The sequence below is a fragment of the Dermacentor variabilis genome, chromosome 6 (genome assembly GCF_050947875.1).
Source record: "Dermacentor variabilis isolate Ectoservices chromosome 6, ASM5094787v1, whole genome shotgun sequence".
Taxonomy (NCBI): Eukaryota; Metazoa; Arthropoda; class Arachnida; order Ixodida; family Ixodidae; genus Dermacentor; species Dermacentor variabilis.
Window position 1 is genome coordinate 176,525,574 of NC_134573.1, and position 16,385 is coordinate 176,541,958.

General features: G+C 43.6%; 1 protein-coding gene across 1 annotated transcript in view; it reads right to left on the bottom strand.

The window, feature by feature from the left end:
* Nucleotides 1-16,385, bottom strand: part of Klp61F (Kinesin-like protein at 61F) — a 77,482-nt gene that overhangs the window by 1,142 nt on the left and 59,955 nt on the right. Inside the window, exons 20-23 of the mRNA XM_075696907.1 lie at nucleotides 14,855-14,938; nucleotides 12,394-12,712; nucleotides 8,442-8,581; nucleotides 8,148-8,228 (exon numbers count right to left, since the gene is read on the bottom strand). Of these exons, the coding sequence (XP_075553022.1) occupies nucleotides 8,148-8,228; nucleotides 8,442-8,581; nucleotides 12,394-12,712; nucleotides 14,855-14,938 (624 nt within the window). The remainder of the gene's footprint in view (nucleotides 1-8,147; nucleotides 8,229-8,441; nucleotides 8,582-12,393; nucleotides 12,713-14,854; nucleotides 14,939-16,385) is intronic.

The following is a 16,385-nucleotide window of genomic DNA, read 5'->3' on the forward strand; positions in this document are numbered from 1 at the left end:
ATCTTTTACAGAACCTAAAGTGGACAAATTTGATATATCAATCTATATCTTATGTGAATTTGTGACATTGTTTACAAGGGTTTTGCTGGAGTCCTTCCTACTCGCATATTAGTGGTCTATTTGAGAGCCATGTATACTACAGTGTAGCCCAGTTATAATGAAGTCAGCGGGAATCAAATTACTTCGCTATAACCACATTTTCACCATCTCTGAACTATAAAAAAAATTCAAGCATTAAGTAGACCAAGTAGAAAACTATTTACACCCTCTGAATAAAGTGGTCAAGGGGTCCCCTGCATGCATTTCGCAAGCATGCGTTTCAGAATAGCGGCCTCAACACTGTTTAAATGAGCACAAATGCCCTGTTCGGAACTCGGGTAAATACGTAACATGTTGACAGCTGCAACGGCTTCTCCAGAGGTCACTGGCCGAGGTGCACAAATGTTGTCACCTCCAAGGTCTGAGGCACTTTTATCAAAGATAGTTTCCTTTTCAGAAACACTTGTGGCGAGTTTGTCAGTGGTCAGCTCCTCAATTGTGACGAAGTCTTCATCCGCTAGTACAAAGTCCATATAATCAAAGCCGCTTGGGACAAGGTTTGCATTGCCCACAGACTCCCAAAGCTGACCCAAGCTCATCACTGCTGTAGCACCGATGTCAACAGCTGCTGTTTAGTCTATGGCAGTGCTTCTGCCCCATGAGAAACCTTTCTGGAAGCCGTGAAGTATGGTCTGCAACTTCACGCCCCTCCAGGCTTTGCTTGCAAAATATGTCGCCTTCACCAGCAGCACCTTCAAGTCAAAGTTGTTAGCTGTTCGACTGTAGACAAGCAGATGCTCGACGACACGGCGGCCAATAGTGGACTGAAGTTGGCGATCACTCCCTGGCCCATCGGCTGTAGTTTGGCGGTTGTGTTGGGAGGCAAGAAAAGGATCTCAAAAGTGCTTAGATGTGTGTCGACATGGTGTGCACTACATTATCAAGCAACAGCAGCACTTTGCCAGGGTGCCTACCAAGCTGACATTTCCAATTTCCCAGAGTTTTCCAGGTTTTCCTTCAGTGGCTTTACAAAAGTCCCCAAGTTGCACATACTGTTTTATGTCAAGACAAGCAGACACCACGTCGCCCGATGCTGTCACTCTAGTAAGCATGGTAGAAAATATAAAAAAAGACTTAACCCAGTTTTTATAGTAAGGAGTAGTGCTTATTTTAATCAAAGAAGAAACAGAATGGAGAGGTTAGTGAAATGCACAGCAAATAAAATACCTACGAAAAAAAATAGTAAAACCTATTGCGAATCAAGTCAAACGTTCGCAAATACAAATAAAAAGAAGATGCATACAGAAGCTAATATTTTAAAATACGAGCCATTTCTATGAACTGATAGCAAGCTCATTGGTATGAGGCCCGAACTTTGTCACAAGTGAGGTTCTCTCTCAACAAGTCAACCTCAACTGTCCTGATATACTCTCAGCTTGAGCACGACGCCTTAGTGTTGCATCTCACTGAGCACTTTAAAGAGTTTATTTTGCTTTGGATGAGGGGCATCTGCATCTCGGTGTCAGGCGACACACACACTCTTTAGCTCAAGCTCCTTCAAAAAAGCGGCGGCACACTTCCTTTCCAGTTCATTCCTCAACGTGTAGGTCATTTTCGTTCTCGTCCTTCTGCCGCGCATTCACCTCAAGAACCATTTGAAGCATCCTCTTGGTCAGATGTACAGACAACGTCCGATTCTTTGGATGAACTCCTTAGGGGCCGCATGTCTTAATGCATGTTTTTTACGACCTTAAAGGGCTCAAATTGCCACAGGCACATCCGAAAACACTCTGTATGCCTGCCAGTACACCTTTTAGGCATATCAGCTCGCACTGATACAGGAGATGGCAGGTGCACACCTGTATAATTAAGGAACACATACGGTGTCCCGTGACAATTGCCCCTTCATACGTTTGTTATGTTTCACAGCAATACGTTTACACATGCTACACTGCGTAATGTTACAGTACCAAGGCGATGCTAGCTTTCGGGAGCTGGTATTATACAACGCGCCGTGCTTTCTACGCTTCGAAGCTAATCGTGAGGACCACATAGGCAAAGTTGATGCCATTGCTGAGAGCGGCAAATTCTTTCAATGAAAAACACGGCACCGAACGGCAAGAAGCTTAATAGTGAACATCGAAACAGCTAGGCCTAGCGTTGTTGTGCTGGTGGCTATGGTTTCCAGCAGATCTGCGTGCGATCGCCGGTTTGAGGCGTCGAGGCAATCAAAATGGTGGTGGCAGTGGCTTTTATTAATGCTATTTCGGACCTGCAATCGCTGCAAAAGGATTGGAAAGTTCGACGCAAGGGTCTCTCGTCTGAAATTTCAGACGTTCTTATACATTGACTATGGGGTACGCAATGGCGCCGCCAAGCTGTCCAAATTATTGGGTGTCTGGAAAGTTTGTCGTTGACTGTACACTGGCAACTCCTACAGCCGACGACACAGCGTCAAAGTAGATTCGTTACGATTGCTCTCTGTTACTCGAGCCAGCATTAGCGAGACTTGAGTTCCCTTTGAATAACATTACAGCTAATTTTCCCTGAGTATTTCCAGAGTACTTAAAATCTGAGAATTCCCAGTTTTCCTGGTTGGTAGAAGCCCTGTTTGCACTTGTTCGCGCTCACCTTTTCAAAGTCACTGAGCCACTTGCAGAAGATGTCTCCTGTCACCCATGCCTTGGTGAAGCCCCGCTGTTTCTTAGCCTTGCCGATGATCAATAGGGGCAACTTGTCTGGGCCATTCACATTCGCACACACCAACACGATGATGCGATTCTTGCTGCTTTTCCTCCTACGCATTTATCTATCTTTGCTGCGAGCGTTTTCGCTGGCAGTAGCTGAAGAAATAGCCCCTTTTCAGCAGCTTTATGCATGTCCCTGTCGGTGTATGTCTCAAGTATGCGGTCGCTGTGCTTCTCCAGCGAACGCTGGGGAATGTCTTCGTCAACAGACGCAGCTTCACCGACAATGCTTTTGTACAAGATGCCATGCCAATTCTCTAAAACGCTGCAACCATCCATTGCCTGGATTAAAGTTGTCATGGCCAAAAACAAGCCCCAAACTTCAGCATTTGCTAGCAGGACTGGCCCACTGAGTGGGACGCTCTTTGCACGAGCATCTGCAAACCATTTGCAGAGCCCCTCTTCTACATCGCTGTAAGTGGAAGCGCACATCCACTTCCGTTCACCGATGCCAACGTCGTCCAAAACAGCATCAATGTTGCTTGAGTTCTTTTATGATTGTTGCCAAAGTCGACCGCACAATGTCAGTCTTGCTTTTCTGGTGAATTTCATCCGAAATGACGCATTTCACTTTCAGAGAGAGCACGCATTTCACTTTCAGAGAGAGCACCTTTCATTTAACCGTGGACGTTCCGGGTCTCATGGACTCGACAGTGTCAAAAAAATGTCGTTGCAGGAAGCACAGGGCAGGCCAAGCTGTTACCGTGGAAAGTGCAAGAGCGCTGTGAGAGCAGTTACTGCATGCTATATCCGCTGAGTTGCGTTTATTTACTTTATTAAAACTGTACCAAGAAGACCTCGAAAATGCAGAAATTAGAACAGGAAATCAAGATCACTTAATTATAACCGCTATTTCACTATTAGTGGGTTCGTTATAAGTGGGCTACACTGTACATCAGTGTTGTGTTTTATATGTACTATCAGATACAATTTACGGAATCGTGATATTGTTTCTTATTGCAGAGTTGCAGAGTTGTATAATTGATAGTCTGATTTTTTGAAAATATTTTCAATGATTTCTATTAAAAAATTGACAAGCTAAATCAAAAATTCACTAGCAACAGTCAATACATCAATTTTTCTAGGTTTGTTGCATTATTGCCTGATGGAGGTTTGAGGTTTGCACATGCAACAAACCTCATCAAACTTGGCGCAGTGGTTGCCGAGAAAAATTATTTCTCTTTTTCGATGTATCTAGATATAAGGCCCCAAGCTAAAACTTCCTCTGAAAGTAGAGAATAAATAAGGAAATAAAGCAGGAGCACTGACCTTATCTTTTCATTGACAATGAGGTTGCTGAACAAGGATATCGGATAGACAGTGAATCAGAAACTTAATACAGTAGAACCTTGTTTGAAGAGACTAAAAAAAAAATAATAAATAAAAAGAAATAAACAGCTAGGAAAACGTAACCATGTGGAAGGCAGCAAATTGCCAATGCAACTTTAGAAGTATCTCTGAATGACTGCAAGTAGAGTTATTAGATGTATCAGTGCTCATACTTAGACCAGATATAGCACCTGTGTGGGTCTATAGTTAAGGGACACATACAATGTTCTCACAGTGGGCCCTTGAAATTTTGATTTCAACTCTGAATTTCAGTGCCTGCATATGCATCACCACATAACACAACTCTACTGCAGTGAAGCTGACTAATAAGAACTGGCAATTATGCAATGCATACAAGATCCTTGCTGGCCCTAAAACGTAGCCCGGGATTTGCCGGATTTGGCAATGTACATTCGTTAAAAACTACCAGGAACCACGCACACATTTCTTCAGGTGCTCTGCCTGGTTTGTGCAACTTTAGTCGCTCATTGAAAACATTGGTCGCTTGTTTCAACGTGCCAAGTGCTTGTTGCAACATACCAAGTGGTTGCATCGCTAAATTTACATAAGCATTGCACTCAAATGCAATACAAGATGCTGGAACATTACAGAATGGCAACGTATCAAAGGGGAACATAACACATGGAAGTCAATGGGATTTAGTTTGGCACAACGAAAATGTGACATCGCAGCTGGAAAAACAGCAAGGAACAGATGAACGGTGTTCCACTATAGCATTTTTGCCCTCTTATTGTTTGCCATCAATGGTTAATTCGTGGTTGCTCGCACTTAAGACGTCGCAGTTCAGCAGAACAAAACTGATGTAATGCACAATAGCATCCGAAACATGCAACACTTTTCATCAGCCAAGCAAGGAAGAAAATGTGGTGCGCTGCAACTCATAAAAAAATGCCATGTCTGAAGAATGGGCAGACAATGTTGAGGTATCTTGCAACATAGCATTGTGTGCTCTCCGAAATCTGAATCAAACTAATCAATGCAAATCACAAAAGTTAACATACAAGTGTATTTGCTCCATAAGTTCAATGGTAAAGCCACATGGCTAAAACAGACCCATTAAAGAAAAGAGGGGGTGGGTTAAATATGTAAGTGGGCCCAAACCCAAGTAGCTTTGTGCTGCTGTCCTAGGAAACAGATACAACTACAGCCAATGACATTACTGCAACCAAACCAAGCACAGCCTACTAACCTTGACATTTAAATTATTGAATATAATGAACAGCAAAATGAGAAAAATGTGAAAGCAGGAGCCAGCGTTTCGACAACTGGACTTGTCGAAACGTTGGCTCCTGCTATCACCTTGTTTTTATTTTTCTCATTGTCTTAAATTTCAATCTCCCGCATTCCCCAGCTGCACTCATAGTTTCAAAATGGCAGGTGTTTGGAACCGGCGGGCTTCGTTATGAAAGAACTACATCGCATTTCGCTCTTTAGGCGACTTTTCTGATGAAAACTGAGCTGGATGCAGGAAAGTGCCAGGAACAAAAGTGAGATACGAAAAGTATGATTGGACATCACTTTGGTATGAAAATTGTAACTGGCACAGCCAGCTTCAGTTTTGTTAATTTTTGTGCATGTTGAAGGGAGAGTCCACATGCAACGAACTACAGTTTAATCTAGTTAATTTGAATACTCTTAATACGAACTTACAGTTTATTCGAACTGAGACCATGGTCCCATAAATTTATGTGTATTTCAATGGGTGAAAACGCCCAGTAACTTGGACGCGCAAGCATTTGCGATGGTTAATTAGAACACACTGCACTCCGACAATGCTCAGCAGCATGCCAAATCACGCAGTGGCACCTCCAGCCAGCATTGCTCTGACGCCACCATAGAGGAAAGGCGTAGGAGAAACCCCTCAATGCTGTGAGCGAGAAATAAAACCGTGGTGGAACTTTCCCCTCTCTTAAATGATAAGGTCGCCGTTTCTGCATCATGCCGTAGTGCCCCAGACACACTAGTAGCAAAACACGCGCCGCGAGAGGGATCGGTCATGGGCCAATTTTTCGTGGCTTGCTGCTCCGGCAAGCGAGCCGCAAGTGGAGGAGACCAATAAGAGTGGCTCTTACAGTGGCATATGCATGAGAAACTGGTATGATGCGGACCCGACTGACCATCCTATCTGTACTCACGCTTGTTTCAGCCGGACCACTTGTTTCGAACTGCCATCTGCTCGCGTCAGCTCTTACTCGGGGTATTTTTTTTTTTTTTTTACAATGACGCAATGACGTCCTGCTGGAAAGGTTGTTGGAGACAGTAAGCCATATCCAATTCTGTACAAGACAGGCCCTGGATACAAGGACGCGAAGGCGATACCCAGTACCTCATTCTCCTCGTCTTTTGAACGCAGTGACGCCACAACAGAAGGGAGCACATCAGCGTGATCATGACCAGTGGCCATTACATCATCGTGGTAAGACATTACTCGCGTTAAGAACGCAGAACAAAGCAGGTAAACACACCGCTGATCTGTCAGCGGACGAACGAAAAAACATGCGCGCACATAGAGGGATGCAGTAGCGAAGGCCAAGTCCTGCTCGGCAACTCCACTGCTTCAATGGCAGTAGGTGGCAGAGATAATTAGCACCATCCAGCAAGCTGGCAGGAAAGCAAATCCGCTTCCTCACAACTATGCTCCCCTTGCCTTCCTTCTCAACTCCCTCGTTACTTCCTCATCTTTGACAGTCTCCGCACACACCTGCCTGTGCACCAGCCCGGTGCCAGCTTATCCCACTACTTGAAGTTTTGTTTTCTGCCGTTATCTGAGAGCGAGCGTTGGCTGGCGTGGGCAGTTTCATCGTTCTCACTCCCTGTGTGCTTGTGCGCCGGGATATTTCCGAACTAGCACTGTTCGTGCATCGTGCTAGGTGGACGAATACTCCAAAAACAAGTCCTTTCATTTCAAACTTCTTTTAATTCGAACAAATTTTCGGGCCCCTTCTAGTTTGTATTATCGAGATTCGACTGTACTGACACAAAGAACACTTTTCGCAGAACTATAGAATTTCTTTAAAATGGGTTTGACAGTATTACCGTATTTACTCGCATAATGATCGGACTTTCTTGTAAAAAAAAATTGATGCAAATTCAGGGGTGCGATCATTACGTGGGTTAAATTTCCCGCAAAAGAAAAAAAATTTTTTTTTCCATCTCGCATTTGCTGCGGCATGACAACAGGTCAACAAATAGGCGGCTGCCCCTGTATGTAGTGCGGGACACCAAAACAAAGATGGTGGCCAGCGGAGCAAGCCAAACGCGCCGAATGCAATTTTTATTCTTCTCACGAGTACATTCCATGCATTGAAACAGTTTCCTCCGTATCAGTAATGAATAATATAGTTAATATCGGCAAGTTTGCGGCAATAACATTGCCATGTCCACTATGAGGGGACAGAAACAGATGGGCGCGCTCAGCTGCCAGTGACATAGGAACACATGGCGGGCATGCTGCGGAAACTGCGGCATTTGTCTTAACTACTATCCTAATACAGCAGGTTTCCGCTAAGGGTGGGCGAATATCTTAGCCGCGTTACAAGCGTCGGCATATGAATAGGGTAGACTTCTAACGTATCAGTGTAAACGTGGCTGCTATAGTTGCCGCTCGCGATTTGTTGCGTGCCCACGAGTGCCGATGAGAAGAATCGAAAGGCGCTTTTTTGTTGTTGACCACAGCCATTATAAAGCCTACACATAATAGCTTTTTTTTTTTGTCATGGAGGTGCAGAAAGTGATGAAAGTAATGAAATGGGGCATTTGCTTGAGAGTGGTTGGTGCGTGCAGACCGCTTGGTTTGTCTTGAGTTGTTTGCGTGGCATTCGACAGATAGCGCAATTATTATTAGCTAGACTTGGCACACGAGATATCGCTGCGGCAAGTTTGGGGTGCGATCATTACGCAAGTGCGATCATTATGCGAGTAAATACGGTACGTTTGTTTCAATGACTCATTTACTTGCACAACAGCAAGTATACTTTAAAGGCAAGGTACTATTAATTTGGAAAAGCTTACCGCTGGATTAGATGCTAGCGACTCCGTCGAAGATGATGCTGAGGATGAATGAGGTTTGCACAGTGGTGCAGTCAGGTCATTCTGTAAATAAAGAGGTATTGTAATCATACCTTTGACAACTGCACATGCAAGAACAGATGACATCCACACATCCTGCAGTGGACAAAAGTTCAGCAGACGTGATATTTGACTTTAAGGAATTGCAGTTACAACTACCAAAACAGACTCGATGATGCAAAGTAGCATACGATAACCAATGTCATGGCTACTGTACACATACACTAATGCAATTACCTCATCAGATGTAGGCAGCGCTAGGCGAGTTGCAGCGCTGAAATCGGTGGCCGTCCTGAGCCTGCTCAGGATCCGCTCATGGGGCGACGTCTGTGCCAACTCCATCGGGTACTGGTATTCCCGCCTCTGAGGAGTGCAGCCTGGCAGACATAGAAAGTTTGCATACTATAGCAGAGCGTACAACAGATTCGTTGGTGAGGTACCACTAGGGCTGGCAGTCTAGTGAAGTACCAAGTAAATGGAAGCTTTACATCGAGAGCTCCCGTCTAATTATGTGCTGGAACAAAGAAGCTATTGTTTAGTGCCTGGGGAACTGATGCAACAAATTTGATTGATTTTTACCCTTTTCTTTCCATGCACCAACTAGGGAGTTGATTATCTGAGCCATGAATTTTTTCTGAATTATAAATCCGCAATAAAAAAATAGATCATCATAATGTCAATTGCTTGTGCTGGAACATGGAAATTGAACAAAATGATCTTTCATTAACTGCCATAAATTATGCAAATAATCCAGGAACATTTGCAAAGCTTGTACTATAAACATTGTAACCAAGGCTGTAAACTTATATAGTCTGGAGTAGACAACTAGAATGTATAACATTCCACAAGATTGCAATATAGTCGAATATAGACCGCCGAAATTGATAGAATTATCCGGCAGGTTGAATTAAAAAGATGGAGAAAAAAATACCAGGACATACTGCAGATTCATTTTGGCAGTATTTGACTTGGTGGCGCGTTAGAATTCAGCAAACGCAGGTCCGTCTTCCAGGTGTCCGAAGCATAAAACTAATTACAGAATGACATCACAGCTCCTAAATAAAGCAGAAATCTAATGCGCACCCGATATGTTGGCTAGAAAAATTGTTGCACAATGGCGGCCGGATTTTAGAGAGAGCTTCGCCACAAGTCAGCTCCGCCGCAACACAACCGGGTTATGCAGTAAAGCATACAACCGTTATGAAGGAAGTTATGGTTTCATGTTCAATTGCACCACGTTGGCAATTTCAGAACCAATTTTCATGGAAAAAAAAAAGGCAGGGTTGGAAGGCGCGTGTCACAATCATGTAAACACTAAACGCCTCAGTGTCAGCGCACGAATACGCACAGAAGCAAGTTGGAAGCAGTAATGGTTTCGATCAGCTTTCAGAAATGCAACTGAGTTTTCACTAATGCACTGTGCTCTAATCATGCTGGATTGAAGACATGTGCAGTAGTTGAGTGCAAGAATAGTGACTGGCATATTAAGGAATGGAATGAATGTGTGGCCAAGTTTGCAGACCACTGCTGCAACTGTTCGTACATGTTACCAGCACTTTCCTTGACGATACAGAAATTTGCTCATCCACCAGCGTTGTTCTACTAACCTTCAAAGAAAGTGCTTCAGCCCTGGAATGTCGGCAAGAGTGAATACCGCTCGTTAAACAACAAAGGGAGTAGCGCTTCTGTCATAGTTTCATGTACAGTATTGAGATACTTCTTTCCCAATTGGCATGGAGCTATGTTAACTCAATCGCCAACGTGTCAATAAGTGAATGCGTACGCACTTGAATAAATGTGCATCATATATGCACAACAAATGAGGGATACACTGGTAGGGCACAATCCAGAAGAGTAAGCGAGTTACAAGCAATAATACATCTTTTGCTACAAGGCATTACAACGTACAATATAGATATGATTCAAGCCTTGCGCTCAGCAAGAACAAATCTATCAGAACTGAGCACACCCGCAAGCGATCGGGCAGAAAATAATCAGGTGGTGACTGCACTGAGAAAATTTACTGAGCAAAACACTAATTCCGATTCGATTCAGGAGCGGAACGTTTGGATAGCTTGCAATACATATTTAGCCCCACTTTCAGAACAAGCACTGCTCGCGCCATTTGAACATAGCTTAATCGGCTCCCAAAGCGCTCTGGCATGTTCTGTGCAGTTGTGGCCAAAGCTTCATGTCCAGCAAGCGATTGGCTCCGATACCTCCTGAAACAGAGGCTTGCTAAGCCACACCAACATCATACGCACCCATTGTAAACATTGAGACAAATGGGGCAGTTGAGGCAAGCAATGGACACATCACATGGCAGCGCCCAGGGGATCGCCACAAGAAGGGCCAAAAAGGGGCGCATGCTCAGGTGTGCGCATGCTGACTGGTCAAGTTGAAGTTGTACAGCAAAGGCCAATTTTAGGATAGAGAATGAAAGTTTTGGCCCCTAGAAATGCATGGGCACCAGTTTAGATTGAATTAACCGAAAAATCTAACTGGAGTCAAAAGAACTGAAGTCTACTGCATCATTTTCCATCTGCACAGCCGTGCTCTAAAAATAGAAACTACGAAAGAATTCAGGCAGAAAGCTTGCAACTTTCGACAACTAATTGTTGAAATCCCTGGCCATAATTTAAAACTGCTTCCCACAGTCAATAGAATTCAGCACTCTTCAATGCAGCAAGTTGGATTCAAATGTGTTCAGTGTTTGTATAATGAAAGCGTCTCTGTATTTCCTGCATGTCTGAACAGAAGTGGAGCTTGCAGAGAGCTAAAGAAGTCCTTTGGTTATTCATCTTATTTATTATACGGAAATAGTATTTGCTTGCATTTTCTGGTATAAATAAATTGGGCGATGTGAAAAGCACTTACTAGGAGATTACAGTGCATGTTTCTTTATTTCTCTTAAAAATCACAAGTTTCCTTGATAAACGCAGTGATCTTTTAAAATGTTCACTACCTGTAAATGAACAACAAAAATTTTTCTTTTGCGCATCAAAAGTCTATTTGTCTACAAAAAAAGGTAACCCACAAGTAGAATGGGACTAACAGCAATGATTTGACGTGATGAAACGGCCCCAGATTTCCGTGATAAATTTCGGATATGTTGGACAGTATAAAAAATTGCCGCTGCCTTTTTTTGAGAATACAGGACAGAGGTGGAATAGAGCAGACGAGCTCGTCTCTTTCTGGCATGTCCTCATCTCCTACTTGGAGCCAAAAAACAATGAAATGTACCACCACCAACCGAGTGAAGCCTATGCATTCTTTCATCCTTTGAAGGTCGATATTTTTTATTGCAGATTTGAATTCTTAGGGACTTATTTCTAAAAAAATTTACCGCAATTTTTCTAGGGCGACCATAAAGTGAGAAAATAAAATATTTTGCATTGGTATATATGTACTCTTCATTCACGAATAACAACAAAAAAGGAAATAAACTTATAAGAATTAAAAATTTGATGCATTTTTATACACAGTTCAAGGCCTTGAAAATGCGTACACGAGAATAATTCGGTAGACTCAAATGTTCCTGCTCTTACACTAATTTGTACATTCATACCGTAATCAAACTGCGTAGGTGCGTGCACTCGGGAAATGTGTGTGGTTGTGTGCCTGTAAAAAAACGCATGTGCGACAAACTTCCCCTAATCTTCATCTCGTCGCCAACTAGAGGCAATTAGTTTTCGCGAGTGTCAAAAAAAAAGAAGAAAAGGAAAGCAACGGAAATGCATGCACAGCGCCATCCTTCCTATGCGCACCCCTGTGAGCACTAAACAAGCGGTTGCCCTTTGAGCGATTAGTAACGACATAGCCATCAGTTTTGCAAGCGCAAGGAGCCGATACCTTCCGTAGAACAAAACCCGAACCACCGTCGGCACGTGCGCCAAGCGCAATTGGTAGTATAGACGCGCTGGAGCAAACTAGTTCTAAAACAAACCGTGCAATGAAAACCGAGAGAGGGATGCGGGAGAAAAAGAAATTCCCTGTATTCCCACATAGTGGCAGCACATGATAGAAAAGTTAGGAAATTGGCACACTTTTTAAGCATACACACGGCGCCATAAATATACGGCATCGGCCATGTTTGAACTTGTTTGCGGCTCCGTATACTTAAGCACGTCATTGACCCTCAAAGGGTTAAGAAAAGTACACAATGCATGTTAAAGGAACACCCTCTTACCAGTGGGGACATACTCCTGCAGGTCATTCCGGAAGAAGTCAGAAACCACCGAGGAGCATTTTGCCATGTTGTTCGCAATGCCTGCACGAAGAGCTTCAGAAATGTCCTGTGCTTGTGCAGTTTGCACAGTGCCACAATCGCACATGGACAAAAGCTGGCCGCAGCTGTGCGACTCTGTGGCCTCCAAGTCTCCAGTCAAGGCCTTGGCTCTGTCAGCTTGGCCTTGTGCAGCGTCAGTTCCAGCAGCGACAGCTTCTGATATGCCCCTAATGCAGGCTGCCATTCTATCATCAGCAACTCTTTTCTGCTCAGCTAGAATCTGAAACAAAAGAAGCATGGAACAGGACTGTTGGAAACATCACTACTGGATACACTGGAATGAAGTGGATCATCTTTCACACATTTAGAGGAAGGAAGAGGAGAGAAACAGGGAAATTAATAGGATGTCCGTATGCCGTTCAGTACATTAAAGGACTATGAACGGATCACTTGATCCAGTAATTACAGTGCAAAGCGTGAATTCATAAAGAGTGGAAAAAGTTGTTCCCACCACCTTTCATGAGACTAGTCCATAAAAACACAAGTGCAAAACAGCAGCATCGAATGCAAAGCTGAAGGTCAATTACATTACGAAAACCTGCCTGCAGTGGTGGTGGTAGCACATGCACACGTGAGCACACACTGTGCAAGCCTGTCAAAAGTTAGGTCCATTGAGCACTAGATGGAATAAGAAGGGAAAGAAAGTGAGAAAGGGGCATGCTGCTACACCAGCCAAACGACACCAGAGCACCAGGCTTAACTGTTGGATGTGAAACGCACAGTATGGAAGTGACTCATTTCTAGGGCAATGTTCATTACAAGGGCTTACTGGAGCACGTCTGCCTTTATGCAAAAATTTTTCTAAAAAATTAAATAGTGTATTCCTTAATGTCAAATATTAAGGAATGCATTCATTGCAACATGGGGCCAGGAACTGGTGCAAATGCCATATTTACTTGTGTCGGCTAGCAACAGTGACGAGGACAACACGGAAAGCGACAGCACGGGCAATTCAGGCCCAACAGTGGCAGAAGCTACACATTACGTCAGCCTCATGAATGCAATCGTCGCAACGAGAACAGCACCCTGCAATGAAAAAGGCGCCCCGCAAGTTCTGCAGCGCTACCGCGCGCATGCACGGAGAACACGTAACACTAACGAGGAATTTGCCATGCGAGTGTTTGCCGAGAAGAGGGGGCTGGCTGAAAAGCTGCCTCGCAGCTTCAGCAAGTTTGAGGCCAATGTCGCTGCTAGGCCGCTGCAGCATCAAACGAAAATACCAGACTTTTGTTGCACGAAGTGAATAAATACTGTGTTTTTTCCCTCACACCCTCTCCGAGTTTTGTTTTTGACAGGTAAGTGGTCGATCTCTGGCTATTTCGGTTAAACAGTACTACCGTTTAGCATGTACTTATTCCGAACTCTGGCCAACTACGGTTTAACGAGATTTCCCTGCACAATTCAATGATGCCGAAGGACAAAATTCAAGGAGGGGGGAACAAACCTTATTTGTACACATACACTGAAAAATAGTGCAATCTCCTTGTTATCTGCAATTTCTTGCAGCTGGTTTGCAGAGTTGGACACAGGCTTCAAGCTCTTAAGGTCGACTTTCCTATTGTAATGACTTCAACTACATTCTGGCACAATGGTCAACTGTAGTGCCCGATTTTAGCCAATGCAACTCGTCAAAAACCAAAAGGACTGTAGCTTACTTGCCACAAAGCATGCCTAGGGCTTGAAAATGGGGCCGTGAGAGCTGCGGCATGAACTAACCACCAAAACAGCAAAATCGTGGTATGGTTCAGTCACTTGATCTGGCTTTGCCTAGCCCCACAGCGGCAACAGTGATTTAAACAAGCCTGCCGTTGGTGGCTGTGGACATTGCACATTGCAATTGTTTAGCAACAATCTCAAAAGAAAACATCTAGGATTGTTTGCACAGGGGCGGACACTGTCTATAGGCAAAGTCTGTTATTTTGAATGTTCAAAGGACGCCTCCAATATTTAATTTATTTATTTATTTCAAGATTACTGCCAGCCTCTGGTTAGAGGCTTTAAGCAGGAGTGGTTACATTCATGATGAACAATACATTGAGTACAAGGTGTGAAGCGTCAGCAAAGTGAAATGACACTGAATTTGAAAATATGAGAACATATACATATACCGAGTTTTCAAGGAGCACATGAATTTCCAAGGAGGTTCAGGGGCCCTTGAATCTTTTTTCAAATTTAAGGGTGTTGAAGGATTTAAAGAACGTATACAAAGCCTGGGCCGCACTCCCCACTTCAATAAAAATTTTAAAAATTGTTTATTATTCATTAAAAATTATATTATAATTTTATAAAATATATAAATCATAAATAAAAATTATATTATGAATTAAATTAAAAATGATATTAAAAAATTATAAAAACTCACTGCAGATGTCGAAGCCACTTCATCAGAGATGCTCTTTTCCACAACCTTATGGATGTTGGAAAGGCTGCCGGAGGCCTCTTCTGCCTGCATAAAATGGGCACATAACATGTTTTAACAGGATGGTACAATGTAGAGTGCACCAGCTGCCATATGTAAGGATGGCAACAATGCGGTTACGAATTATTGCCGGTTCGCAATGAGCCAAACTGACTTGCTCCTGAAAGCTAGATCTCAGCTTTAAATCTACTTTCAATGATGGGACCTTTACTCTTAAAAGGGCCTCTCACCAGGTCTGGCCATTTTGAGCCGGTATGCGCAGTGCATACAATGCATGCTCACGTTCATCTCTGCTAATAATTACATCGCTACGCACCACAGAAAGCTGAAATTTTAAACTGAATGCCGTTTTCCCTTCTCCTCGCAGGTGCCGCATTCGAAGACAAGGAAGGGGGGGGGGGGGGGTTGATGACGTACATCAGCAAGCGCGCCTACGTACATGTACATGTTGTGACGTTGCTCATAGTAACCTGTGACACTAAGATTTATTCAAGGCAACATCTGTTGCTTGTGTAATCTGTTGCATAACCAAAATACACATACCAAATGTCTGAATGTTTTTTTGCTTTGCATCACAGCAAGAGAAATGTACTTCCATTTCGTCTGCACGATGTAGGAACAAGCAGACGAAATGGAAATGGAGAACGCAGAGAACAAAACTAATTCTGTACCGTGTTCCAGCGCCATGTTCGTGTACCTTTATCCTCTTGTAGGACCAACTTATACCACTAAACAGGTGTTCTCGTGCCGAGCGCGCAAAATTGCCCCCAGCACAAAACGAGGCAACCGTAACAGCTCGCGTGCGGGATTGTCACCGTATGTGTGCAACTCGGCAAAAACGCGAGGGAGAGATGAAAAAAGGCAAGGCCTGCAACGTATTCATCCCGCAATCCTCGAGCTTCGGTGTGGGAGAACGCAGGGAAGGAATTTCGCTTGCGGAGGCTAGACTGTGCAAGTGTAGAGAGTTATGTTGGCGGTGATGCCTGGCTGATAAAATCATGAGTTCGCGGCACCGAAATATTTCTATTTTGGCTATTAAGGAACCAATTTGAAAAAGTACTGCGGTAGAACACTTCCTAGAGGGCATGTAACAACTTCCAGCATATAACCAAAATATGGTATGTGGCCTGGTGAGGGGCCCTTTCATGAATGGGGGTTCCATAACACACCAAAATTGAGTACAGGGACTTTGCCACAAGATTGAGATTACCATAACACAAATTGGCTCTCAAACCCAATAAGCATTTTCGATAAGCCTAGCTTGTCAGCATGATACTGCTAAACTTTGGCAATGTTAGTGTTTTCAAAATAAATTCAACGAACGAACTTTCCTTGTAATACATAGATGGCTGCACAATGTTGTCAGTGCTCAAAAGCCAGACTTAGTGCACTCATGTTTTAGTACATCAATGGCAGCACTTCTTCAGCGCTCAAAGGCAGTGTATTCAATGGTTGTATTCTATTGAATAAATAG